This window comes from Syngnathus floridae, chromosome 9 (assembly GCF_059516105.1).
Source record: "Syngnathus floridae isolate MCC-2025c chromosome 9, RoL_Sflo_1.0, whole genome shotgun sequence".
NCBI lineage: Eukaryota > Metazoa > Chordata > Actinopteri > Syngnathiformes > Syngnathidae > Syngnathus > Syngnathus floridae.
This window is the reverse complement of record NC_142421.1, coordinates 9,094,844-9,122,048: the sequence shown is the minus strand read 5'-3', so window position 1 is coordinate 9,122,048 and position 27,205 is coordinate 9,094,844. Positions and strand designations below refer to the sequence as shown.

The 27,205-nt window shown below is 39.6% G+C and overlaps 4 protein-coding genes across 5 annotated transcripts; 2 read left to right on the top strand and 2 right to left on the bottom strand.

Moving 5' to 3' along the window:
* Positions 1-4,703: 4,703 nt before the first annotated feature.
* On the bottom strand, positions 4,704-20,268 carry kif16bb (kinesin family member 16Bb). Of its 2 annotated transcripts, none has more exons than XM_088384247.1 (19): positions 20,121-20,268; positions 19,979-20,042; positions 19,803-19,904; positions 19,592-19,708; positions 18,468-18,565; positions 17,291-17,406; positions 17,055-17,197; positions 16,651-16,819; positions 16,228-16,350; positions 15,966-16,138; positions 15,807-15,872; positions 15,666-15,725; positions 11,538-11,657; positions 11,349-11,400; positions 11,129-11,266; positions 10,032-10,114; positions 9,511-9,587; positions 7,461-7,548; positions 4,704-7,278 (listed from the first exon to the last, which is right to left on the bottom strand). In XM_088384247.1, the coding sequence occupies exons 1-19, from the start codon at positions 20,165-20,167 to the stop codon at positions 5,089-5,091; spliced, it is 4,026 nt and encodes a 1,341-aa protein (XP_088240373.1). In that variant the 5' UTR covers positions 20,168-20,268; the 3' UTR covers positions 4,704-5,088. The 2 variants fall into 2 exon arrangements, with proteins under 2 accessions (XP_088240373.1, XP_088240374.1); XM_088384248.1 differs by having other exon boundaries at positions 11,129-11,263.
* Positions 20,269-20,632: 364 nt separating this feature from the next.
* Positions 20,633-22,289, top strand: mad2l1bp (MAD2L1 binding protein). Its single transcript, XM_088384253.1, has 3 exons — positions 20,633-21,011; positions 21,311-21,567; positions 21,680-22,289. Exons 1-3 carry the CDS (start codon positions 20,780-20,782, stop codon positions 22,202-22,204), a joined length of 1,014 nt encoding a protein of 337 aa, XP_088240379.1. The 5' UTR covers positions 20,633-20,779; the 3' UTR covers positions 22,205-22,289.
* Positions 21,608-25,748, bottom strand: ephx5 (epoxide hydrolase 5). The gene is made up of 9 exons (XM_088384250.1): positions 25,507-25,748; positions 25,215-25,431; positions 24,917-25,097; positions 24,385-24,594; positions 24,176-24,305; positions 23,580-23,791; positions 23,368-23,476; positions 23,162-23,287; positions 21,608-23,087 (listed from the first exon to the last, which is right to left on the bottom strand). Exons 1-9 carry the CDS (start codon positions 25,527-25,529, stop codon positions 22,889-22,891), a joined length of 1,407 nt encoding a protein of 468 aa, XP_088240376.1. The 5' UTR covers positions 25,530-25,748; the 3' UTR covers positions 21,608-22,888.
* A 55-nt stretch (positions 25,749-25,803) lies between these two features.
* Positions 25,804-27,062, top strand: cst3 (cystatin C (amyloid angiopathy and cerebral hemorrhage)). The gene is made up of 3 exons (XM_088384255.1): positions 25,804-26,067; positions 26,160-26,258; positions 26,792-27,062. Exons 1-3 carry the CDS (start codon positions 25,867-25,869, stop codon positions 26,867-26,869), a joined length of 378 nt encoding a protein of 125 aa, XP_088240381.1. The 5' UTR covers positions 25,804-25,866; the 3' UTR covers positions 26,870-27,062.
* Positions 27,063-27,205: the final 143 nt, after the last annotated feature.

The following is a 27,205-nucleotide window of genomic DNA, read 5'->3' as shown; positions in this document are numbered from 1 at the left end:
AGCATGTAGCTGTATTTGTTGCTGACAGATTCTGTATTTCCGATATAATTTACAGCACGGCGATGTCTCCTGTTAACACTTAACTTCTAAGTTTTGATTAATAGCACCAATAGGATGCGGTAAGGCCCGACACAGGAGGGGTGGAGAAGGCGCTTGCAATGCCCGCATCAGCAGTCTGATGCTGTCACGGCTCTCCACAACTTCCCATAAAAGTAAAATGCAGCAGGTTTGGGGAAACAGCCTTGTCCTGTTTGTATAGGGATCGTCGTAAATAATATGCCCGCTGGCCTCTTGAGGAGAGCTGTGGAGAGCACTCATCACCGCTGCACACTTCATTTGCTGGAGCCCCTCACGCTGTGCCAGATCAGCATGATTTACTGGTAAGACATATTACTTTTCTATGTGCCATCTATGCTCATTCTTATTTTACAATGCAAAATAGCAATGACATTTTGCAATGTTCATTTGTTTAATTATTCTTAAAGTCATTAATGAAGATATCTTGTGGATGATTAAGCCTTTTAGTTGAAGTGATATTGTGAGGCAACATTTGAATTAAAATATTGACATTGCAAGGTTTGGCTATTTGACTAAATTAATGAGTTGATTATAGGTGATACTTCTCTATGTAGGAACTAAAATTAACTCCAGTGATCATTTTCATTCACACTTAATTCTGAGCTGATTTTTTACATGTGATCTTACTGAGATTGATTTTTGAAATAAGCCTCTGTGAAACATGTGCTTTGAAGTCACAAGCTTGTAGTTGATTTTGCAACAGATTCGTCATTCACCAGTGCTTTTATGATGCATTATGTCTATTTTCTTTCATAAATCAGACAAGGCATCATTTTTAAACGGTCAATAACACAAGTGCAACAGTGCTCCAAAAGTGTAACATTCAAAAGCAGTGCAGCGTTTGTTGTAGAAAAATAATTTTGTTTGTGTTGCGATTTGTTTGTCTGGATGATTGCAATGCTTTTGCTTTTTGACTTTGTTTTCTTTGACAGAAACAGAGGGCCGAAGCTGACAATTATTTTGAGGCTATTTATTTTCAAATCTCTTGGATCCTTATTAAAATCCAAATTCAATCACTACTCAACAACATCTGACGTGTCCCAAATCTTAACACTCATACAGAGCAGCCAATTATTTACACAACCTGCTGTGCATCAGTTTCATCTCTTCTCTCAAAGTCACTTGTGATAGCTTGAATGTTTTTCCTGATTCAAAAGTCTGAAAAATACAAATGACAATAGAACTAGAGGGGCACACACAAGAGAGCAGTACCAAGGTAAAATAATTGTTGCCTGCATAATCACCACTCAAGGTTCCAAGCAAAGAAAGCAAATATGTTTATTTACATTTTATAGGTATACAATTAAAATTAAGTTCAATGAGAAAAATGAATAAAGGTCTCCTGCTGAGCGTCAAGGGGGGTTATAAAATAAGCAAAGAATATGGGTAGCAAATTACCAATACAATTAAATTGAGCAAATGGCAACAAGTGGGGGGGGTTTCTTCGACATTTTTATCTGAGATACAGCAACATTTGTACTTAGCAGACAAAAATATTGATCGTGTCTACAGACACTCGCTAAAAGGCAGCTTGTTATAAGAGCAACTTTAAAACTGAGTTGTCCAAATCTGTCACATTCATGGTGATAAATGCAAAATGGTGCTCTCTGCGGCTTGTGCAGGAAAAGATGACGTCCAATAAGAAAATGACACCATTAGACAAGTTCATCTTTTTATTGGACAGAAATATATTCCCAAATGAGGCCAGCTCAAGGATGAAAGTGACATCTAAATCACAAGAGCATCTCCTTTGAGATTAATGTTTCCTTTTAGGCTTGGGAAGAATCAGTCGCTGTCAAATTGAATGATTCAAGTTGGGCATTTCGGTAAAATTAGTCAAAAGAGGCACAAGTTCCATACTCATTTTAATGTGACCTGAGCTTTGTGATCAGTAGAGGCAATATTTTTTGCAGTGGACACAGCCAAATTACCATAGCCCTGTGTCTGAATACATTGGTTTCTTGATCCTCAACCTAGCCACAGTAGGAAAGAAACGACTCATCGACATACTGATGCAGCATTGGAATTAACTAGACGTTCGTTATCTTTCTCCAGCATACTTTTACGTGGTTAAAATAGCAATGTATTGGTTTGTTTGGTGTTATGTTGCACACCACTAATGTGTTAGACCTCCTTAATGTCCAATACAGCTGAAATTTTGATTGCTTCAAAAGTGCCACAAACAAATGTCACGCTAACAATCGCGGCACAATCTATATTTGTCCTTGTAATCCAGGGGTGTTATTTTTTTCGCGGGCCGCATTGTAATCATAGCTACTTTCGGAGGGCCATTATGACTGTCAACCCAAATAAATGTATGAGCACCTCATATTATATACAGTAAAAGCTACAAAACAAACTGACAAATAACTCGTATTCAAATCAGACGTGTAAAAACTGGTCAAATATTAAAAAAATATTATTAGAAATACAAAATAAAATGTGAAGACAATTTGCAATTCTAGTAATGACACACGAATTTGATGCACAATTTGTCTTCACGGGCCACATAAAATGATGTAGCGGGCCGTATCTGGCCCCCGGGCCTTGAGTTTGACACCGGTGTTGTAATCCATTAGCAATGCATTTAGCCTGTACAGCAAGTACATAAATATAGATTAATCAGTTCTATTTCTTTTACCGATACAAGCAGAATTTTATTGTTGGATCTGATGACAATCAAAGCCCCTAGTGGAGCTGCCACACGCTATTGGCCATTTACAGTAAATTGCAATATATGGTTGGCACAGCACCTCGTGAGTGTGACATGAGGCTTGACTTCACATGAAGCAAAATACTAGAAAATAATCTCTTAAAACAAAATGTATTATCCGCCAAAGAGCTTAGCTTATATAAACAGCTTTAAACTAGGCAGACACGTTACAATTCAGAAGTTATTGGCGTTAATACAGCACTACATAATTCAAAAGCATGAGGACATCAAACAAAAAGCCACATGCATAAAACACAACAGGGGAGCTGCATGAGAGAGCAACCAGTATAGTCAGTGCGCCATATTATGCAGCCCACTCGTGGAGATTCACTGCAGCAATAAGAGTGTCAGCGGCACAGTGATTTAAACATCCTCAGCAAGGATAAGCCAGCACATCTTGTCAGAACATGGACCACACTGGTAGGGGATGTACAAACGTGTCCACTTGTTGCCTTCACTACTCCACAATGACATTTAGAACATGACGTCCAAGAGTCACAAATGACATTTCTGGCTTGAAGTATCAGACGTAACAGCACAAATGGAAATACGTAAATACTTTCAAATATGTATATTAATTAGCCTTTGTTTTCTTTGCTCTTTACATTTGTAAGTCAATACCCTGTAGCATTAATGGGAGGGAATGCAATGTTGGCATTTAGCCTATATTTTATCTATTCCTTTGAATGTAAAAAAAAAGCATGCTAAATCAATTGATCACCATTTGAAACATATGCAGAACCACATTCTAAATAAGCTAAAGCTTTGGGAAAGTCTAAAACACCTCTGCTGAAAATGTAAATCATTAAATCACTTTGGAAACTGCAGGCAGGCAGAAAGATTAAGATTGGCTCAAAAAGATTTATCCCATCAACAACTAAGCAGTGAGAGAACTGTCTGGGTCATGTTCACATGCTTCCAAAGTAGACGGTAAACAAATTATCCTGTTATGGGGTGTCAATGATGGCATGTCTTGGGACCAGAGAGCCCATCGGGAAGTCATAAGGTGTGATTAGAAAATCAGTGCCCACCAGTGGCTAGGCGCTGGATCAACCGTCTATCTTAGAACAAACATTTCCTTTTCACCAATGGAAGCCCAGCAAGCGACCAGGGCCACCTCGTGGTCAAACCAGTCGATGAACTCCACTTGAATTTCGGTTAAGTGATGTTTTTAGTACCCTTTTTTATTTGTTAGTCTTGTTCTGGCTGGCTCTAAATGGCCAGGAAACAGGTTGATAGGTTCAACATAAAACATTAAAATGGTGTAAAAGCCATACGCAAACAATGAAAAGGTCAAAGCATTCACAGGCCCAGAACTAAGAGATTTTTCAGTTGTGATTTAAGAGTTCCTTGCACTAGAATGCTACAATATCCTGTTTTTTGTTTGTTTTTTTACACACACTACAAGATTGGTGAAGTTGTTTATGAATGTGCAAGGGTGTTTGAATTTGTTGCTCTCTCTGTGTGCATCCTGGAGTAATTTGGCAAAGCTGTGACTTAGAGCAAGCAATTTGGAACATGAATGGGTCAATGATTTGGCTACCTACTTTAAAATACAAAATTGTGGGTTAGGGGTTTTGCTACATGATTGAGTTTCAGACAATTTGTGCCAGCGGTCTAACCTTTTAGACTTTTTTTTTTAAGAAATAAGATAGATTTGCCGTACGTAAGTGGCCATGCACTCCAGATCTCCAACTTGGTATACAAGCCATGAAATTTAGTTTTCCACTAAGTTCCTTAAAGCATTCAGGAACTGTTTTTACTGTTGATTTTCTTTCAGATTTTATTAGTAAATAAATAGATTAAAATTAAACCTTTAAGATCAGGTTTGGAATTAAATTTACAGTGTGACTGACAATTTGATCAAATTTAAAATGAATAAAGTTGGAGAAAATCATCTGAAATGCAAATGTCACATAAGCATGGGGTAACATTTATTGGTAAAGTCAAACATTAAAAATGTGTTCACATAAATAGTATACATAACTTGACAAGTACATAATGACAACATGAACATGTATTTGAAATTATTAAAATACTTAAAATTAGAAAATATCAAACTAACTGAACTGGAACACTCAAGTATTTCACCTCCAGCACCACTGCATAATCTGGTAAAACAAGTGGGCGGTGGTAGGTAAAACAAAATGTGGGTTTTAAAATTATACAAGTCAGGTGGTATAAAATGTCAATTTCATGAAAAGAATAAACCAGACACCAAAAGTGGGTGTAGTGTTCCTTGCAATTCTCCACGTGTCTTCAAGCTGATCAGCTCATTACTGTCTGCCAGTTGTTGATCAGACACTTGACAAATAATTAATCAGGCATGCTGCCTCGGTGGAGCAAGGGAAAGTTAATTTCCACACCTCTGCATGGGGAGATGAATTCGAAGCAAGTGCGGACAGGGTGGGTACTTTGGTCACACTTTCAGGGTGACCTCGAGCGCTCATATTTGCAAAGATTAAATCCACACTGACACCTCCATTCTTGTCTTCGTGTAACACCACGCAGCGTACATCCGCAAGCTGACGAAGAGTCAAGTTGTGGAATTGACGATGGCAGGGCCTAATGGTGACTGAGCACGGGGTTGGATAAAAGACAACATCTTCCTGCACCAGACCAATGTGCGTTTCAGTAAGTAAAAGCTGGCACACACTTTCAATGCAGCTACTGGAGTTTAAGACGACCTTTACGCTTGTGTACAATAAAAGCTGCACATCCCCAATGGTAACTGACGCTCCTTCTTCCATGTTACAATAAAGAAAATAAATCAGATCTGCAAGACTCTTCTGAAACTGGCAGCAAACCCTCAGACCGGCATCCAACAGAAGGTCAGGTACGACACAAGCCTGTGAGTCCAATGTTAATCTGTTCCCGACTGTCCTCCAGTCATCATTAAACAGCAGATGCTCAGTGACCCGGCTGTCTCCAGGGCACAAGACTTCGAGTATGGCCCAGCACATCTCTTGGGTAAGCGTCTTGCTGTGAGTGTAAAGACCCAGGATGCTTTCCTGTGTAGCTCCCATCAAACGCAAGCCATGGCCTGAAAAGCTGATGTGTACCTCCTTCAAATGCGAGTAAGGGAGTTGGTGGAACAATAGTAGCTGCTCAGATTGTGCAGTCAATGTCAAAAATTCCGTTTCCAAGAGGACGAGGAGAGCAGGACAGGGTTCAGGTTGACTAATTTTAGCTACATTTAACCAAAAGAGAGCTAAAATCTTTTCAGAAGCCAACGCTGTGCTGGATAGGACTGACTGTAAAGATGTTTTTAAGTGTTGAAATGAGAGATTTTGTAGGTTCACAAGGGCAGCGGGAAAATCTATCAGCGGTTGACAAAAACTTTTCATCTTATTTCTTTCCAGAATGACAGCCACATCTGGTGTCTGATCCTTGTTTGTGGGTGTATGGGTAATCGTGTCATTCAGTGGGAACATCTCAGCATGTGTTTCTTTCTCCTGTACTAAATCCACATGAACTATTTCTTGCTCATGAAGGTCATCTGGGTTCCAATCCGCTTTAATGATTTTCTGTGTAGACGACATGAGTAGTGTGGCATGTTGGTCATTGTAGTCCTGCATCTTAGCCTCTTTGGCCCAAAGGTGTTCCATTATTTCCATCTGGACCTGTTTTATCAGTGGTAGGTCTTTGACCATTGAATAAATACCACTATTCTTGAAACATGAAAAGACATAATTACTTTTTACTAGGGAGAGGACTTGGCTATCAATTACAGACATGACCTTCCTTCCATTGACTTTAGAAATTAGATGATTGAACCATTGGCTAACAAAATGCTTATTTCTTTCCTCTTCCAACTGCTGCAATAGCGTCGATGGGCTCCAAAGAAATTGCCCTGCATCTTTAACAATCCAACTCACTCTATTGACCAAGGTACTCAATCTTGAGCTTTGAACTCCATCCCCTACACAGACTTTAGCGGCCTGTGTTAAAGACTTGTCCAAATAGCCACAATCATTTGTGTCTCCAAAGATCAACTGTGCCTCCAAGATCGCTTCCTCAGCTGGACAGCAGAATTCTGGATTCGTAGAGGCATTTTCCTCGAGTTGAAGGGTGTTGGTTTGTTGGGGGACAGACACGGAGCTCGTTTCCCCTGTATGCTGAAGGTGGGACACGTTGCCTAATGAGCTCCCACTAGAGCCAGGTCTCCCCTTGCAGCAGTGAGCCACAACACCTTGGATCTCGTTAGCATTCCCCTCTGGCTTCATGACACATCCATCACCTAGGCCCAGGACACTTGTCTGCTGGAGGCTGGCATCCCCTGACCACACTTGCGCTCTTGTATAACTTGATACTTCAGCAGCGTTCTCAGCTTGCCTCCAAGGGTGCTCAGACATCAGCTCTGGCCGTGATTTATGACACAGAACTATCTCCTGCTCCAGGTCACCCCTGGTGCTTACCCCATTCTGTTGTGTGCCTCCATCCAAATTGAAACTAGAGTGAGGGACGGGACCTTTTCCAGGTATTGCCTAGTTTATATTGCAGGTGGAATAAAAAGAGAAAACAGATATGTTTCTTTTATGCCAACTACAATCATTTACTTCCAAAAGTTGTTCCTCAATACTGCAGACAGTTGGCTGACAAAATGCATTTCATCTCAATGTAGTGCATAACTTCTGTAGAGGTAGGAAAAAAAAAATGGCTTACTTACGGTCATTGTGAAATTATCTGGTGCTGCCAAGGTAGAACTGCGGGTCACGAGTTTGGAGTCCACAGTCTTCGATGGAAGATCAAACTCACTAAAATGAATTTGAATAGACGCAAATACACAATTAACAATATTTCACGATGCATGCTTTTTTTTTTTTTAAATCACAGTTGGTTAAAGGCAGAACATACGGTTGCAACAACTCTGGACTCTACTTTCCAAAAAGCAGCCATTTAGTTTCAAAGGCTGGATAAAATTACACCCACCCTAATAGCTGTGAAATTAAAAAGACTGTGCACATGTTGATATGAGATTTACACATCATATGCAGCACTCCCTTTGATGGTTGCGCTCCGTGTATGTTGTCATTGATGTCGGCGTGAGTGAATTTGTTTCAGCCTATCATATTTAATATTTTATTTAGGTAAAGATTATTTATGCTAAATCACAGGGGAACTAAACCTAATATGTCAATACATTTTCAATGTGCATGCAGTGGAACCCCAACTTACAAAACTCCCTCTTTAAGAACAATTAGAGTTACGCCCAAGATTTTTATAAAAAAAAAAAAAAACTCAATTTTCTTTTGGTCTTTATGTAGACGAGTAGAAGGATCTGTATTATATTTCTTGCACTGCATAACCATCATTGGCATTGTGCATAAAGTATTTCTGTAAACTGAACAATAGTAGTTGTATCCTTCTGGATGGAGGGGGAAATCTGTCGCATACTACGTATAGACGTTCCCTTAAGTTGATTTTTTTTCAATTTATTGATTTATATTTGATTAAATTTTATTCCACAAAGAGTTTGTGCTGACACCTACAAAATATTGGAGGGGGGCGGGCTTTCAGCTACAAGAGATTCAATGGACAAAAAAAGCCCAAGTCTAAATATGGTTACTAAGACAGTAATTGTCGAATGTTCTAAAAGCTCTGCTTCAAATACTTGAGTGTGCACTGCGTAGTGCTGATGGCAGATGTGAAATGCAATTCATTTTTACAGCGTACATCCTGCAGCCTTTGAGAAGATAAAAGCACAAGACTGAGCTCTGGCTCGTAATCATCGTAGCCCTTTCTGACCTCATGTTTTGAAATAGCCATGTTGCAAGCTAAAAGCTCAGGGCCAAGCAATCATTTATTTCCTCAAATTGCTAGTCAAGCCAAAGTAGTCAAATAAGCAAAAATACATTCCAGATAAGTGAGTAAAAATGTTTACAGAGAGAAACCATTCTACTCAACTTTCAAAGTTTCAATACCACTTATCCCATTCAGAATCGTGGGGTCAACACAATCTTCACATTTATTTAAAAACTGATGAGAAATTTGAAATTTCAATATGCGTTTCAACAATGAAGAAATTCACTTTATTTGCTACTCTAACCAAAACCTGTAGTTGTTAATGGGTCCCCCCCCCAATATCGAAGATCTGTATATTCAATCAATGTAGCAGTTAGTAGGGAGAGTGTCTTCTGGGGCTTTTGGGCAGTGAAAAAATGTTTAAGCAAGCCACACAGTATGCACAGAGCCTTATACTAATTATCAAATGTAATTAGGCAATACGTTCTGGCTCCTCAAATAAAATAATATATGCTCTTTACTTTTTTTCTGCCATCACACTGTGCCCCCAAAAGCAGAAATGTCTTCCCTTGTCACAATGCCCTCGCTCTGCCCCTGATCATCATTGTAACAAAAGATGTTCTCTATATCGGCCCGGAAGTTGTTTGTGCCTGTGCGTATGTTGGTGGAGTGCATGTAGTTATTCAGTGATTTATTATTTTTTCTTCTTAATAAGGACACGGTGGTTCGCTAGCAACTGAAGTACGGAAGCCAACCTGCGACAGCCTCTGAGCTGTCTAGACCAGCTGTGATTTACATTGGCAGAGTATAAAATACTTCAGACTGACATGTCCATTTGCATGATCCCACTTTCTTACAGAAACCCTGCCATGATTTATGGGTTTGATTTTGCGATGTCAAATTCTGTGCATCAACTTAGAGAGTCAAGAACCAGTAAGGAGCTAAGAAATGTATGCATCTGACTCACGTCTTACCTTGAAGGGCCAAGTGTGATCTTGCTCAGATTGTTCACTTTTGATTTTGGTGACAAGGTAATCAATGACCGCGCACTCTGCGGAGAATAAAAGAAACGAAAACTGAAATGAACAATTCAAAACAATTCAATAAGAAAATGTTTTATTTGTACCATTTGCTCAATAAAAATAGATAAGGGTTTTTATTTTGTACATCTAAAATTTATCATATTTGATGTACTGCAATGACGTTTATGAGTTGAGTAGCTACCTATAAAGCTCAAGCTTTTTGTGCATTTGTCAACCAGCCTGGTTTTGCTCACGTGTTCAGCTTTTTGAAAAATTAAATATAAACGAGGCATTGGTTAATTTCTATGTGTATTTTAATGAATTTCTTAGCCAAAGGTGGGGAGGGCGATGTCTGTATTGCATTAAAAGAAAGCAATTAAGTGAAAGCAATTAAGCTAAAGCACAAAGTTATTGAAAGATGTTTGGCAAAAAGTCATTAGACAGGCAGTACTGTATGTCAGGCTCTGCTTTACCTGCTGTTTCACTTTGAGATAGGCCGCTTCAGTGGGGTGGTTAAAGCGTAATATGGTCCTTCTCCCAAGGTGAATGATGGCACCTGGAGGGAAAGTGAGGAAACAGAGCGACAAATTACTGAGATACCTGCAAGGACAAAGTATTTGTAGTTAGTAATAATGCAAGTCCTACTGAGACAGACAAGGATTTGAGGCTCTCCACGTTTGCCACCAAGTGTAGTTATAAACAACAGACCTGGCCAATAGAAACCTCCCTGTCCATGTTTCAACGCAGTAAAGTATCTTCACTAAAAACCTGCTGACATAAATTAGGAGTTGGCCTGCATTCCACAGATGAGCATAAGGGAATGACTTGCTACCAAGAAAGCAATTTCTAACAAGAATGGCAGTGGGCTAAACCAAGGGATAATCTACGGGAGAAAACGGTCAAGGAAGGCTTGGTAATCCTCAAAAAGTGATAGAATGGAAGTGATATTAGTCTCCATACGTCAGGCTCTGCTGTGCAATCTCTGGCTCCAACAAATTGTAATCTTGCAACAACAAATGACTTAGAGAAGTGACAAAGGACCTACAAGGGCACCCTCTGATGGATTTCAGCTGCTGTTGGATGGAAAATTGCAAACATTTATTCAAGAAAATGCCTTCAGATACAGCTGTTTATGAAGGTGATATGGGAAATGGTTATAAAAGAAGGCTAGCAGAAGGCTGTGATGCACTGTTGAGTTGTTATCTCGAAAAGCCAAGCCCTGATGAAGAGGAGGCAGTAAGCCGGAAGGCTCCGAGCCCCTGCGAGCAGTGTCTGTTTGGACAAGAGAGGTTAAGAGCCTTAACACTGTTTGACTTTGTTCTTTGAAAGAGTAATGCTTCGCTCCCACTTCAAACCCGCAGGCCCTATCAACGCCATCTACCAATTAATGAAAATGGCCTCAATGATTTCTGAGAGACCTGTTTTATGAAAAGATGTATTTACAATGCGCCCATGCCAAAAAATGATGAGCCAAGAACATGGATTTCATGAGATGAAACAGCTTAATAACCAAATATGCAAAACAAGTCATTGCTTTCATTTCTTTCGAAAGAATATGAGGCAAGTTTACCCTGAGTCAGCTGGTAGGGATGAGTTACTACGGTGCCATTGACTGAGCACATTGCATCCTCCTGAGGAATGAGCGTCACAGTCCCAGCGTGGTTTTCAAACACACAATGTTCACCGTCGAGCCTGGAATGACCATCTTCTGAGAAACAAAAATGCAGTTTAGTCGGTAAATCAACAGATGACGCAACAATGGCCTAGATCATTTAGTAACCCTGACTCACCAATATTCAAACCATAGGATCCTTTGTTAGTGTTTATCATGGTTCTGCCTTCCTACGGGAGTGATTAATCAGAAGACAATATGTAAGGTATGTTCGACTGCAAACATAATAATTGGCTTATGCTGGTGATTAATAAACAGAAAATGCCAAATGAATGCAAATTAGGTTATGATAAAGCGTTGTATTTACTTTCAAATAATACAGAACGATGCCAGTGCTGAGCAAGTCTTCATCAATGCCTATGAGATGAGGGAAGTGGCAGTCCAAAACCACAGCGTTTCCTTCCTTTTTCAGAGCCACCGCCTCCTCCTATGGGACACATGAGAAGGACAGAGACGGTCTCAATTGCCCGTAGCTGAAATGGCATACAATAATAATGAAAAAAAAGCTGACAGACATTTAATGACAACCAGCAGAAAACTAAATTCTTTATGACTGCTCTTCCTTGCCTGAAGGCCAAGCAGAATAGCCGAGTTTTGGCCATGTGTTGCTATGAAGCAGTCGAGTGACTGACGGGGAGAGAGACGTAATAAATCATTTAGATTACCATGGTGAGAGTCAAACTGTACGTTGTGTTCGCCGAGCGAAAAAGACGCAGAGCCAGCAGACACACACACGTGCATTGTCTAACATGCACCATTGCCACTAGTGATATACAGAACCATCAAGGTTATGGCGCTTTTAACGTTTCCAAGCTTGTACATCAGAATAGCAAACTGATTCCACATGATTGAGAATTTGTTTGTATGGAAGGTAAAAAGCCAGACATCGACTTACACTTGAGTCGTAAAGTTTTGAGAACAAAAAAACTGCCTCAAGATCACACTAACAAAAAGTAAGCATCCAAAAGATGAAGTTCACACACGTGTCTTTTTTTTTTTTTGTTCCTCCACAGGCGATATAGAAGTTGCTTGCTGCCATCAAGCCAGTTAATGGTAAATACGAAAACAGCGGTTGATGATTGAGAAAATCTTGATGAATGAATCTGACTTGCCTTCAGTGGTCTTCTGCTCACTCAGCCTACGTCAGAAGTCAATGGGTGAGTCATTTTATTTTAAAAATTAATTTTCGAATGATAATGTACTTGCAGTTTATGGGTGCATCTCAAATAATTAAAGTATAAAAAAAATCTCAAAAGATTTTTGAAAAATTACATAGGAAATTATTTCTAATAAAGAAATGGCGTTCTGAAAAATGTGTTAATCCCATACTTGGTGGGAGCGACTTTTGGCATTAATTACTGCTTCAATAAGATGTAGCATGACGAATACCAGCCTGAGACTCTTAAGGTGTTATGGAAGCCCAGGTTGCTATGATAGCAGCCTCCCCCTCGTTTGCTTTCATGGGGCTACCATCTCTCAGCTTCCTCTTGGCATTAAGCATTTGGGATTCTTAGTTTATAGCCAAGTGCTCCTCAAAGAGGTATGATCCTTTTAAGACCGTGGACCCGTGCCTCAGATTGTTATGGTTCATCACGACTACCTCCCCAAGAGGCACAGTGGAAAATCTTGCGGAACTATATAGAAACCACTCTAAACACCAGCCTTCGCCTACTCACTTTGGCATGGATTGGATGGTGACAAGAAATGTCCACAACCGCTGCCTCACTCAGTGGCAGTTGAGAGATTGAAGAAATCCTCCCCACCAACTCTCTAATGAAGCGGGAGAGGTATCGACCAGGGCCTGCGACTTAATTAAAAGGGATTCTTCACAGACTTCATTAGAAGTTGGAAGAGGCCTGGCAGATTAATGCACTGTGTCACATTCTTCTGACATCAGGGACAGATGAAATGCTTTTAGAGTCTCCTCACAGTCACATATGTGGCAGCAGTGAAGGCTGATCTCCATTTCAGTAGGTCACTCAGTCAGTGTGCCATGTTGACCAAAGACAAAACTAAAATCGGCTTTCCACTTGACAGATGGTGAACAGACTGTAATTAATGCTGAGATTGGCTAAAGTAGCATTTAATTTTCCATTAAATACTATCATCAGCATCATTTAGTTTTTTTCTCTGAATTGGCAGATCTATTTTACTCGTATGAATTCCAAATCAGCAAACTTATCACTCTTAATACCCATCAAACATGGCACGTGGACCAACGTGCCAACTGAGCAGATACGTATGTGCAATTAATTTTGCTGCAGAGGAAAATACTACATGCATTCGTAAAACATTACATATTAATGTGGATTCTCCTGGAGGAAGGGAAAAAAAAAAAAAAAAAAACATGATTTGATCGCCCATAAAATTGTAATTAGTTTTTTATGCACCACCTAGGGCAAAACCACAATTTGCCATTTGGTATTTTGCTCGTATAACAGCACTAATTGCGCCCTATTTGAACACAAAAATGCAAAAATAAGTACTTGTGTTTTGCATTCAGGTAATTTGCCCAGGATGTGCCAAATTTCAAACATTTGGGATGATAGAAAACTGAGGATCCAAAGCTGATGGTGGTGGTATGCGAGATTCAGCTTTTTAGAAGAACGCAATAGAAATATTCAAATATGCAAGTGTCAGTATTAACGTTCTTTCTAAGCAACTGATTTGGATCTACTTAATTAGTTTTTCCTTCCCACATGCCCTGTAACCAACCTGGGGAGCTCATGATTCATAACGCCAATCTAAACTAAAAAAAGATTGAAAAGTGTTTGTTTGAATTACAAAGTATGCCATTTGTATAGTGAAGGGGTCATCTATGTGGTGCCCACCTGCTCATTTTGATTTTCTTATATTCTCCGCTTGTCGAAGTGAATATTTAGAAATATGAATACTGGCATAGATTTGTAAAAATGAATAGTGTCGCATAGTGATAAGGTTTCTAATTATTGTGAGAAAGTATTGTGATTTTTATCACTAGTAAATTTGATTAAGAAAATTTGTTATTTCAGACACGCGTATCAAACTGGTTTCCCTTTGCATCAATATAGTAACTCTCAGTTTCAAAAGGTTTGATGACCTCTGGTGTAAAGCACCACTTGGGCATATTGAAGCAGTGTTTCGTAAAAACAAAAACAAAAAAACTCATTCCACAAATGGTACAAAGCTTGACAAGCAATATTCCACTCAAAGTACTAAGCCTAACTCTGTTGTCTGCAAAAGTATTCCATGACAGTATCCCACTTATTTTTTGCCCAGAAAAAAATGCAAATGCACTGAGAGACAAATGTCAAATCCAAAAAGTTGTTAAAATGCTTCTAGTTTTGGAATCACTAGAGCGCCTGCTGTTCTCCACTACAATGGCCTTTTGCCCAGATGCCATAACGTGTCCACAGGAATAAAAACGGCTATAATACCTATTTGCTTTAGTCAAATGGACAATGTTTACCCTAAAATAGATTAAGACAAAGCAGCCTCATTAATACCGCATGCTCACTTGTGTAAGATTAAAGTGCCATATGTCAATAATCAAGATTTCATAATTAGGAGCTGTGACAGCTGCTAATGAGTTCCAGTAGCATTGTTTTGAATAAAGATCTATTGAAGCTGCAAATGTCATCTGCCAACGAACTTGCAGCATAGAATATTAATACCTCAACATAGTATGTGCCTGAATAGCCACTTTAAGGTGCTGAATATGATTTGAGCCCAAAATCAAATTAATTGTTAAACATTGTCTTGGAATATAAAACATTTAGATTGGTTTTTTAATATCAGAAGTAGAGGAGCAACGAAACCTGCACAAAACATGCAGATATACTCAAGTATATCATCCAGCATGCATTGTTTGGTTATAATTCAACCACTACTTCTCATGACAGGCACGATCTCGGTTTATGCATAATGGAACAGGCGACTTGGCTAACTATGATGAGGGCCCAAAACAATGACATTTGGTGTGATTTGGGATTGTCTGGAAAACATTCAGAGAGTAACTGTTCAAACTGTCGTGGATTTTTCCTCTCTCTTTTCAACAACCTTAGGGTTTTGCAAGCTCTCAGTCTCTGAAGCAATATTGTTGCAAGCAAGTGAATGACAGTTTGGTTTCTCTACGCCAGACTCCCAAACGCTGTCACACTCTCACCTGAGGTGTATTTCAACAACTCAGCGTTTGAGGTGCCATTTAAATCTTAATAGATGCAAAGTTATATTTCATGCCAGGTTGACTTTCTTTTTCTCTCCGCCTACCAACTATCCACTGCTAACATTTTTGGGTATTTATAGGAGCTGCAGGGACACCAACTGGTGAGATGATTTCATTGCAAGCACAAGTGTCAAAACTGCTTCTAGGCTGAAATGTAAAAATTCTCAATATAATTGTTTGATTTAAAATAAATGCAGAGGAAACTGATGACAAAAGTAACACTTGCCATACCTGCAAAACACCTCGAGTCTCCTCCCATTTGCAGGTCCACTCTTTGGTTAGAGTATAAACCTGCAGATATGGAAAGGATGGCAAGGGAGGACAAATACAGTAAGCACCCTCAAGCTATTCATTTGGCAGTAGAAGAGTGACCTTTTCTTCATTTTCATGCAGCTCCTCTTCCATCCTCAGAGAAGAAGACAGCTTTCTATGAGACACCTGTAGCAGTACACAGAGAAATATATGCCCATGTTAATGAAGTCTGCAAAAAATAACATCTTTGAATATTGTATGACGGGAACAATACAGGACCGGTTTGGATTCCAATAGCCTTTTCAGCCTGGTAACCTCTGCCTGGAGATCCTTGATCAACTTCACACTGCTGTCTTCATTCACTGTGGGGTTGTTCAGGATGTTTCGAGCACGGTTGGCATAGCGCAATGTGCTCAAGGTCTCGGCATAGTTCACATTAGCTGGGGAAACGGCTGCAACATCATGGAGAAAGGCCCAAATAAGTGATACAGTATAAAGCGTTGTCCTGCTTTGAGAAGAGATTCAAATGTACAATGCATACTTGCAATCATTGTAGTCTTGGAGTTTCCACCAAGACTGTCTTTAAGCAGCCATGTAAGAACAGAGTCTCTGTAAGGGATGAAGGTCATCTTTTTGGTTGTCGGTTGTCCTACACTGAGCTCAGCTGGAAGGTCAAACAAAAACACACATGCATTTAAAAAGTGCCAATTCTAATCAATTAGTCATCTATGCAACAGTAATTTGTCACATACTAAAATAGTAACTTGAACTTTCCATACTTGTGGTGAAATTAAGTAGTAATAAAAGCTATCCAGCCCTCATATAAAAATTCACTTTCTCTTTAAATTTCTTTAGAGTGTGAATAATTTGGTGCTGCAACTGTTGTTTTTCTATCAATGGGCCTATTGGCATAATAGTAAACATGGTGTGCCAGTCTGCTCGTCCTGCTTTGAGCGCCATTTACCCAGAGCTGAAATGACAGTGCCCAGGGTGACGAGTGATTTGTTGATGTTGGCGCCCTCCTTCAGTCTGATGCCTGAAGCCTGCGTGATGTCTGCCCTCTCACTGCCAGCCAGGTCCACCAGGTGGATCTTACTCAGCATCTCGCGTGGCAACTCGGCATCAAACCATGTCTGCGGCAAGGTTCGCAGAGGAATACGACTTACGAGCACATAGCGGCATGACAGACCTCGTTGCAATGTTGTAATGGAAAAACATGAGCCTTTGATGCTATTAAAAAAGTTCAGGACGCCAATTTAGAATCAGGCGAATTAGAGCTCCTGAGACATTCAGTAGCATTTATTAACCTCCCAAAAAATGTAAGGCGACTTCAACACGATCCACTCATGTATACCACACCTTCCTTACCTGAGAAAAGCTGATAGAGAAGATGGCATGCGAGCGACTGCTTGAGTCATTCATCCGTGTGCTGGCAGTGATACGGTTGGCGTTCCCAGCAGCAATCAGCTCTTCCATGTCGCTGTAGCTATGTACTAAATGCTTGGACAGGTCTAAGGATAAGAACAAGTTTTTAGTCTCTGTTTTTCTTTTAAGAAATATTTATGTCAAGTGTGTTTCGGGTGGGGTGAGTTCAAATCTCTTACTCGCCACATATGGTCCATGCCTCGGGTGTTCTCTCACTCTTAAGCCTCCACTCTCTGTGACTACAGTCCTCTTTTCAAGAAGGTCATACACACGTTCATTGTAGATTTCCATAAAGCTGGTGCCCAAAAGTATTTCAGTGTTAGTTTTTTGTAAATGACAGCACATCATCAAAAGCCCCCAAAAATTATCACGAGTATACTTATACAATCAAAGCTGAAGTTGAACCTGATCTGAGCCGTGACAATATATACTGTGAAAAAATAAATTTAACATTGGATTTTCTACAGTAAACCCAACTTGCTTTAGAGCCCTGATAAATATTGGCTTATAAGAGAGTCAAAGCAGTTTTTAATTCTAAAATTCTAGATAGAGAAAATCAAAACATGTCCAGACGTAGGTTTACTACAAACAAAACTATCACAATAAATGATCACAAGGGTAAAGACAGTTTTTCAGGAGGACAGTTTCAGTAATATCGCATATATGTTTTGGCTCAACACAATGAAGATTGAGTCTAAGACATTACAGGCCAAAGAGCAAGCGAGCATTAATGCAACCATTTTCTGGCTCTGTGTTGGGTGAACAAAAAAAAAAAACGCTTATGTTGCTCATAAGAAACCATCGAATACATCGATATGAGGAAAGGGAAGCAGATAGACACAGGACAAATACTAAAATTTATTTTTTCCAATCAGTATAAAGTTATCTAAAAAAATAAATAAGAACACAGTTGAATACAATCAAAGCAGGAGTTACCAATGCACCCCAAGCACCAAAATGTGGATTCCTCAATTCAGCAGACCACAAAAGAAAATGCTTGTTTTGCAAGTTCTTTCTTTGTCAGCAAAATGGGGGCATGAAGTAGGGCAAGGTGCACTCTAAGGGTAAGCAGCAGGTAGTACAGTGTAAAGTGGAGCAATCTTTTTTTTTTTTTTTTTTTTTTAACAAACAAAAGTAAGACAAACCTTCAAAATACTGTGCTTAGAGCAGTGTAGAATAAATAGAGGCCATTTAGTAATGCAACTGAGAAGTGTTTGTTTTGTTTTTTTTAAGAGGGGGCTTATATTTGCAAGTTTGAGACCAATATTTGGAGGTTAGGAGCAGGGATGCATATTAAATTAAGAAAAATCCAGATTATAAATGTAATGCCCTGAAGAGGAGAGTAACATCACATACCTGACCTCTGTACGAAATGACACTGCATTGCTCGTGTTCCTCTCTGAGATTTTGGAGATTAAGCCGTCACAGATCCGTGGGATTAAGCCTTTTTCTTCCTAGAAAATTAAACACTTAAAAATTCTGAAACATTTTGTTTTAATGCGCGTGTCTGTTAACAAAACAACAAGCAGTTAGTGAAGCATTAAAGCAATCTCTTGATTCCTTGTTTTAATTACACTGCAGTAGATAGCGAGCATTAAAGACGTTATATGTAATTATCAAGTATGTTGAATGGAACAATGATGGTGTCCTAGTAGACATTCATTTACCCCTTGGTAGAGTGAAATTTACATTTGAGTGCAAGGTGGGAAATGGAAAAGCTACGCGCTGCTGCACTCATCATGTTTTCTGATTAGTGCAGGAAAACGCGGAGACAAATGAAGAGAAAAGGAACGATGCCTGATGAGGTCACATTCTAATTGTAAGATGTGTCAACATTACGTTCACGCTGGGTAAGCACAACTAAAATGTTTTGCGGTCTAAGCTCCTCCGTGCTGATTATATTGGCGCAGTAGTAGTGTCTTAGGTGAATGACAAATACATGAGTTTAAAGAGTTCCATTATAGTTTCATCTGTCTTTTTTTTTTTTTTTTTAAATGGCATGGTTACAAGAAAGTGTGCGAGCCCTTTAAATTGCCAGAATTTCTGCATAAATTAGTGCAAAATGTGATCTAACTTTCATCTCATCAACGTCTGGTAATTCCAAGTGGCTCACATACATTTTGAAACTGCATCTCGGGCCCCACTCATTTCTTTAACTGACAACTTTCATCTGGTACAAGGCTCTATTGTCAACGCTTTGGTATACAAATCCACCTAACACTTCACTCTCTTCCTAAATTTCTGAGACTCAAGTCACAAGTTGTTGTAATTTGCCTCTCTGAGGTCCTCCACTGAATATTTAAGTTCTCCTCAATTACTTCTACTATAGTAAAAGAGTCAAAACAGAACGTTATCTTTGGAATCATCTCATACAGCTCTCGCAGATGCCGGTGTTCCCATTATTTTGCTAAGTGAGTGACTGAAACATTTTACATGGATTAAAACGTATGTAACAGTGCTGGAAAATGTAGAAACCTTACTGCATGACCCATCATGGTGTAGGATTTGCCTGATCCAGTTTGGCCATAGGCAAACACACAGGCATTGAAACCTTCAAATGCAGCTTTTAAGACATCTTGCCCCAGATCATTGAATATCTACAAAAAAAGTAGACCAAGAACGTTTAAAACTCATTAACATACTATAAAAACCAATAAAGCAAAATCTGCAACGACACAACAGATTGGATACCTTCTCCTGAGATGCAAACGAGGGACTTTGGTCAATTGAGTCATATGAGAAGTCATAAGTAAATATCTTCGTGTTCTTTTCATCTCCTCGAACTGATGATGGCTAAAGAATTTCAAGAGGGTCAATCACTTTGCATGAAGCTGGCCCACGGTGCATTGCCATTATAGACGCTGTACCTTATACAAATATATATTGTTTCCTTCCAAACGCGTCACCACCTTGGATGATAATCGTTGTTCTCTGTGGAGAAGTAAAGTTTTGTGACTAAATGAACAATAATCAAGTCATGCATTTTTTTTAAAATGTATTTTTTAGTACCTTTTGTTTAGTGGACGGACTCGAACTGCGACGCGAACTGAGGCCATCACGGGGAAAACAACTGCAGCTTTTGCGCAGGCTGAGCATGCTGAGCGTCAATTAATACTCAGTCAATTAATTCACCTGTGGTGTCTGAGTGAGTGATTTGCACCTTCTCTCCAGCAGAGGTCGCTGTTTACAAGCGCAGACGGTCCATAACGCAGTTTTGATATCTTTAAATTACTAATTATTTTTTTACAGGTAGTTGTCACGGACATCCTTAGTTTCTTAATAGGTAACGTACTCAAAATGATACTTTGAACATGTAGGGATTTGTAGTTATGTTTTAAATGTTCATATGCTACACATGTTTCCAAAGGCTATTTTTAAAACACATTTTATTATTGTTATTGCTCTTCAATTCTATAAAAACGGGGTGTGACAACAGGAAAATGTGGACGCGATAGTGACAACAGTTGATGACCACAGACTTCACCAATTGACTTTCAGAATTCCGACGTTTCCGTGAGCATTTGAATGCATCGTAGGCCATAATTTCCCCATAATGCGTTGGGGTAGTGGAAGTCGCTCACTCGGCGGCAACTTTTAAATTTGCGTTTACCCAAACCCGATCAAACTAAAAGCAAAACAGAAAATAATCGCAAGCGTCGAAGGCAATAATGAAGCAGCCAATCCCGTCTTCAAAAAAACTAGCAGATGCTGAAATGATGATCGCACCAAAGTTACTGAATGTTCCCGACGATTCAAATACAGGGGAAAATGTCGGGGCGGCTGATGGCAAACCAGAAGTGGGTGAAAAAGAATTTAAATGTTCTGAAGACGAAAGCCAGGATCAAGTTAACAGCGCCCAACAGAACGACAACATCACTGTGTCTTCAAGCAACTCGCTTGGTAAGTCCAGATCTGATTTGATTAATTATTTGAATCATTCATTTGTACTGTCACAGACGTTTGCTGATCAAAACCTCCCAGAACTTTTCTAATGTTGTGAGCTACAGAGCAAGATTAGTAAATTGGTCAATAATAACATCTACTGAAGTTCTACTGATGGATATGTACTATATTTCTAACCACTGTTCAAAGATGAGTTTGTTTATATCTTCCAAACAAGCAAGTTTCATTCACCACACAACAAGCTCAGATTGACACACTTAGTTAATTGCTTATTCATTTTCTGCTTGCATTGCCAGAAAACACAGAAGTAGGAGTTTGCAGCGTGACAACCGAGAAACATCAATTTAACACAGCCGAGAGTGACGCAGAGATGGCGAGAAGAGCAAAGGAGGAGGGAATTGTCAATGTGGTCTTCCCGGGAACAGTGACTCGAGAAGGCTGCTGCCGTTTTGTCAGCGAAATCCTCAAGTGCATTTTGTATCAGAGGCAACAACTGCCCATGACCTATGACCAACTCGTGTACTCCCAGAAGAAATGGCAAGACTCAAAAGTGGTAAGTGTTCAGTCCCATCGCACAAACATGATCATCATCATAGATGTCCAGTATATTTTTATTCTGCTTGAGTCTAAATACACTTTTTCTGGTTGTCTGTTTGCTTCTGTAGAATAAAGACGTTTGTGGAAGGAAAGTGAATATGGCAGACGTAAATGGACGTAAATGTCAGAAGACGCTTCAGGACCTGGAGGAGGTGCTGCATCAGCTGGAGGTGATGTTCACTGTTAGCAAGGTACCCCGGGTTCTGCTGCTAATGGGTGGTTCGCTCATCCTCCCCAAAGAGATCTACGAGATCAACCTGGAGGCACTGGTATTAGAAAGTGGCGAACGATGTCTCCGCATGTCGTCATGTTTACGACAACTCTTCCGCACACTTTTTGTAGCTGACCTTTTGTCTGATAGTAGACCAGGCCGTCTAATGCCCACCACGGTCTTGGCGCTGGCCCACAGAGACTGTGGGGTTGGTTGGTTCCACCCTAAACTCCAGTTTAAAGTGCCAACTTCAGTCAACAAACAAACGATTGCTCTTTGTACTGATCTGTGCAGTTTTAGCAACAAAAGCACAGACGTAGTGGACTGGAAGGAATATGTGTGGTTTCAAGCACCTACGACCATCAAAGGCTTTCGTGATTGAGTGCAATATTTTTAATTTTTACTTGTATATTTTTAATGAAACTTTGCCATATTAATTGTTATTAAAATTAATTTGATTTACACAAGCGACATGTTTGATTTTGTTTTTGTTCTTAATTTTTCCAGGTAAAATACTATGCTTTGCGCAATTTAAATTTTTGGGCCCAATGGTAGTTAGTTTAAGTAAACCGATCCGATTACAAAATTGAGCAACATGTAAATAACATTTACTTGTTTTTATACTTGTGTATGGTTTACGATGAAACAAAGCATTTTCCCCTAATATTTAACAATATTTGCTATGCCCCAAGGAAGGAGAGGGAAAAAATGGGATTTGAATATAAAATCTACATGCAATGACAATTAAATACTTAAGTTGCAACCTTTTTGCAACATTTTAACGAAGAACTTAAATCTTGTAAAACTTGCATTAATAAATCAAGTCAAATGTTTGTTTTTACAATGTACTATTTATCTACTTTTTATGAATTTGTGAGAATTAAGTTACAACCTTTTTGTAACATTTTAAGGAAGAATTTATGAAGTTATAATCCCCAGTAAATCTTGTAGTGATAAATCTAATCAAATGTTTGTTTTTACAATATACTATTTGTCTACTTTTATGAATATGTAAGAATTAAGGATGATTATAGACTCAAGAGATATTGTGCATAGTATGGGGTATTCAAAACTCCACCCTTCTAACAAACTGTATTAGATCATCAGTCAACAGATGAGGCTCCTCAAAGGCAGCAAAGTGACCACCTCGAGGCATCATTGTGTATGAGACAATGTTTTGAAACCTATTTTGGGCCCACGATTTAGGGCAGTGCATCAGCTCTCCAGGGAAGGCAGCCAATCCTGTCGGCACAAATATTCTTGTCCTACAACAAAAGATTATTGTTGTCACAGGTCTTCAAAAACACAGGGCCTCAAATAGAGATATTAATCGACATACCTTGAGTCAATCCTGTTTTCAATATTCTCTTTAAGGTTCTCTTTGTAGAAACGCATGGAGGAGACGATGGAGCCTGTGGTCCAGTAGATCATGACATTTGTCAAGAGGTCATCCAGGCTAAATTTCCTGTGTAAATCAACAACAGTTATGAGCAACCCCAGAAATAATGCTGATAGATGGAGAAGAAAAAAAAAATACTCTCAGACCTTTCCAGCCCACCATCCTCCAGGTGTATGTTCTCCATGTCAGTCCAGGTGGAGAACTTCTCCAGAATGTAAGCAGCCAAGCCTACCGGGGAGTCATTCATCGCACAACCTGTTGAACCAGTGCAGGCATTCCTCTGTTTTTGAAGACTGAAATACTTTGGAACACCAAAAGGTAAATGTCTCAGAAGTTGCAAAATTATGTTCCTACCTACCTAAAGTGTCTGGTTTGGTAGCCTGAATGTGGAAGTAGCCGGATTCCCTCAAGATGGTCCACACTTGCTTTTTAAAAAATGGGAACAAGCGGCGGACATCTTCCCGACTCAGGCTCACCAAGCGGGGCAGATAAGGGCCAATCAGGAGGGACAGCATCACTTTAAACCCTTTTCTTGATGTAACCATGTTTAAGTGAAGACCTTTCACACACCTGTATGAGATTAAAAAAAAAAAAAAAAAAGGTTTGTTTGGATAAGCTTTTGGTGAGACAAAAAATTTAAACAAGATTTTTACCCAAGAATCAAGTCGTAATTTTGCATATATGCTCAACTTGTGTGCAGAGTAAAAACATTTTGAAGCATTTATCACTGAATGTGGCTAAATGTCATTCAGATGACTGTCAATAAGCTGACACAGCAAGTGCTTAACCCTATTGTGGAATTTGCAGCATTTGCACAATTATTGCACAATGCACTTCCACACACACTAAGGCTCTGTATTGTTAGCGTGGGAGTAACTAAGTGTGAGGAGACAATTTCAGTATGGTGAGCATCATATTATCAATTGCTGAATCTTGTTTTTCAGACTGTCTTACTGAGGCTTCATCTGTGCCATATTAGTGGTGATCAAAGAGCCCCAGTCTCCTCCCTGCAGGTAGAACTGCAAGAACCCTAAACGCTCCATCAATTTCAGGAAAATTCTGGCAGCAGCAATAGTGTTGAAACCTACAAAGAAGGTCAGGAAGTATGAAGGTAAATACCCACAACATGCCCTGAATCATCTTTCTACCACAGAGAAATATACCTTGTTTATGAGGGGCCTCCGAGAAACCATATCCAGGTATAGACGGACATATGACCTCGAAGGCGAGATCATTGTGGCTCTCAGTGAGAAGTGGCAAGATCTTGTAGAATTCAAAGAAGGAGCCTGGCCAGCCATGAACAAGCATAAGTGGGACCACTTTTTGATTCTTTTGGGGAGTTGGCCGAACATGGATAAAATGCACATCTAATCCTGTTGAAAAGGACAAAAGTTTGGAGTTGCAATGGAGTTAAAATATGCAAATTTTTAGTGCCATGCTGAAAATGTTGGATCTTCAGTTATATTTTGATAAGGATATTTTGCAAAAAAAATACATCCTACAAAATTATTGGGAAGAAATAATTATGAAAACAATTTCAGTTACAGTTGCATAGACCTTTTGTTGGGAATTTCAACATTACCACATCTAAAACTTTGTAATATTAACTTTACAATTTTTCGGTATAATTTTCGGGGGTGTCTATTTGGGGTCTTTTAATCCATCCTTTGAGGTACTGGTAGATCAGATGAATACCTTCAATTTTTGTTTTGAAGTGTGGATACTTGTTCAGCATTGCCACTTGTTTTTTCCAGTCAAACTGGTGTCTCCAATAGGAAACCACTTGCTTGAGATAAGTGGAATTGAATCCATACTCAAATGTGCTATCTTCCAGAGGGTCACTGTAGCGGGTATTGTCAAGGCGCTCTTGAAGGACCTGAGGAATTGGCATTTGGTCCATGATTGCACATATCTCCACAATAAAGATCAAGTTTTGGTATATTTTTTCAAAAAGGGATATTTTCAATTCCATTAAATTGACCATCCAATTCACCTTGATTTCATCATCGGAGGTTTGCACCTCAAAATAGTAGATCTTGTCATCTTCTGATTGTGGTTTCTCGCCTGCTCCCCACCACCCATCACCTTGGGGAATAATTTGAACTTTGTGACATCTTCTGTGCTCAACGTACAGCAAGGCGACGCCTGCTGCTACCGCTGTGCCGATCACGATCTGCTTGTGGAAAGTATCCAAGTTCAGGAAGCAGTCTCTGCACCATTGAACACATATTAGTTTATTCCTCAGTGAATCAAATGAAACATGGATGCTGACTGTATATACTTACTTCAAAAAATGTACTCTTTGCATTGTGTTCCTCAGGTGAACGTCCACGTATTTCACAATTGTGCACCAAACAAAGGAGGAAAACCACTTAGATGTTGTCAAATAAAAGCAAATATTGTTATAGAGTACCGTTTTGCTAAATACAAAGCGTTGAAAATGTACAGAATACGAAAGTTGGACGGGGTTATTCCGGGACAAATCTGACGCCAGTGGAAGGAGCAATGGGGCAACTTCAACAGACGATTTCAATTGGCCCAAAAAGGACCCAATCACATCGCGCGACTTGAACGTGACGTGGTTGTTTTGTTTATATAACAAAGCAAAGTAACGGCGTGGTGGTCTTGACTAAAGAAACTGAGTAATGATTTCGAGGGTAGCCTTCGTTTTTCTCGGCGTAGTTTGCGCCGTAGGCTTCGGCGCGTTAACCGGAGGATTCAGCAATGCAGACCCCAACGAGGAAGGCACGAGGAATGCCCTCAACTTCGCCATTGCTCAACATAATGCGGCCACGAACGACATGTTCCTCAGAGTCGGCAAAGAAGTGATCGACTCTAAAAAACAGGTTAGTGACAAAGTTGTAGCAGGAAATTGGTGCATATCGGTTCATCTGTAATGTTTGTATAACGCAAACTACTTGGTGTGTGTGTGTTTAAGATTGTCTCTGGCGTCAAGTATGTCTTCACTGTTAAAATGGTGAAGACTAACTGCAGGAAGGACGCTCCTGATGAGTGCGCCATGCCAGCCGATGCGCAGGTAGGATAAGTAGTCATTGATTTTGATTTCAGCACATCCTAGCGGTCACTGGTCAGGGTTGCCCAAATGTTGTACTTTAAGGCGTTCTGGTTGCAAGTAAGTGACCTTGTAAATCAAAATATGACACAGCATAAATGCGTGCTTATATGACAAACCACGTTTCGTGTTTTTCCGTTTGATGGTCTTGACTTCAAGGAAGTGTCGTTGTTTTTTTGTGAATGTGTAAAGCAGTGGACACATACTGATTACTGGACCAAGTTTGTTGTCAAATTTGGAAAAGGCCTGTCAGAGTAATCTTTCCTCCCCGTCTGCGAGAAGAATTGTCAGGGCCAAAAATTAAAAGTCAACCAAATCATTGACCACAATGAAAACGTCTGTAAGTGCGGGGTACCCCCCCCCCTCCCCCTCAGTTGGGTGCCATGTCATAATCACACATATGATACATTGTCTTTCATTTTTCCATCTGTTGCAGTTCGCCAGCATCATGTCAGATACAGTAACCGTTTAATAAGTATTCTGAACTGTTTCCTCAGCCTTACCAGTGCACTTTCACCGTGTGGAGCCGCCCATGGATTCAAGACATCCGGCTGATCGGCGGAACAAATTGCTAGAAAATTAAACACATGGGAAACATCATTGTAAGCATATTACTAACATACATACATGCATACATGCATTCATGCATATTAATAACACCTCAATGTTCTCTATCAGCAGAAAATCATTCAAATAACTACTGATAGAGTGGTTCTGATTGTGGTTGGATGAGAAGAATAACAACAGAATAAATTGTTTATTCCCAGATACTTTGTGTTTAGTCTATTTGAAGCGTCTATTTGTATCATTGACGGTTTTTCATGAAGCGACCTGAATAGTGTCGTCACCCATACTGTTGAGGAATGGGTTAGGTGTTTCCAAAGTGTTCCTGTCATTGACACAAAACACTT

Bases quoted from the DNA above. Each gene is read 5' to 3' on its own strand.
- mad2l1bp (XM_088384253.1), top strand. From the start codon at position 20,780: ATGAAGCAGCCAATCCCGTCTTCAAAAAAACTAGCAGATGCTGAAATG. The intron at 21,012-21,310 runs GTAAGTCCAGAT...TTGCATTGCCAG, and splicing joins GTCTTCAAGCAACTCGCTTG to AAAACACAGAAGTAGGAGTT. The intron at 21,568-21,679 runs GTAAGTGTTCAG...TTGCTTCTGTAG, and splicing joins AATGGCAAGACTCAAAAGTG to AATAAAGACGTTTGTGGAAG.
- ephx5 (XM_088384250.1), bottom strand. From the start codon at position 25,529: ATGCAAAGAGTACATTTTTTGAA. The intron at 25,098-25,214 runs GTGAATTGGATG...CCAATTCCTCAG, and splicing joins CCTCCGATGATGAAATCAAG to GTCCTTCAAGAGCGCCTTGA. The intron at 23,088-23,161 runs GTATGTCGATTA...CTTTTGTTGTAG, and splicing joins GAAAACAGGATTGACTCAAG to GACAAGAATATTTGTGCCGA.
- kif16bb (XM_088384247.1), bottom strand. From the start codon at position 20,167: ATGGCCTCAGTTCGCGTCGCAGTTCGAGTCCGTCCACTAAACAAAAG. The intron at 16,139-16,227 runs GTATGCATTGTA...ATGATGTTGCAG, and splicing joins CAAGACTACAATGATTGCAA to CCGTTTCCCCAGCTAATGTG. The intron at 15,726-15,806 runs GTCACTCTTCTA...CCATATCTGCAG, and splicing joins TGCATGAAAATGAAGAAAAG to GTTTATACTCTAACCAAAGA.
- cst3 (XM_088384255.1), top strand. From the start codon at position 25,867: ATGATTTCGAGGGTAGCCTTCGTTTTTCTCGGCGTAGTTTGCGCCGTA. The intron at 26,068-26,159 runs GTTAGTGACAAA...TGTGTGTTTAAG, and splicing joins TGATCGACTCTAAAAAACAG to ATTGTCTCTGGCGTCAAGTA. The intron at 26,259-26,791 runs GTAGGATAAGTA...CTGTTTCCTCAG, and splicing joins CCATGCCAGCCGATGCGCAG to CCTTACCAGTGCACTTTCAC.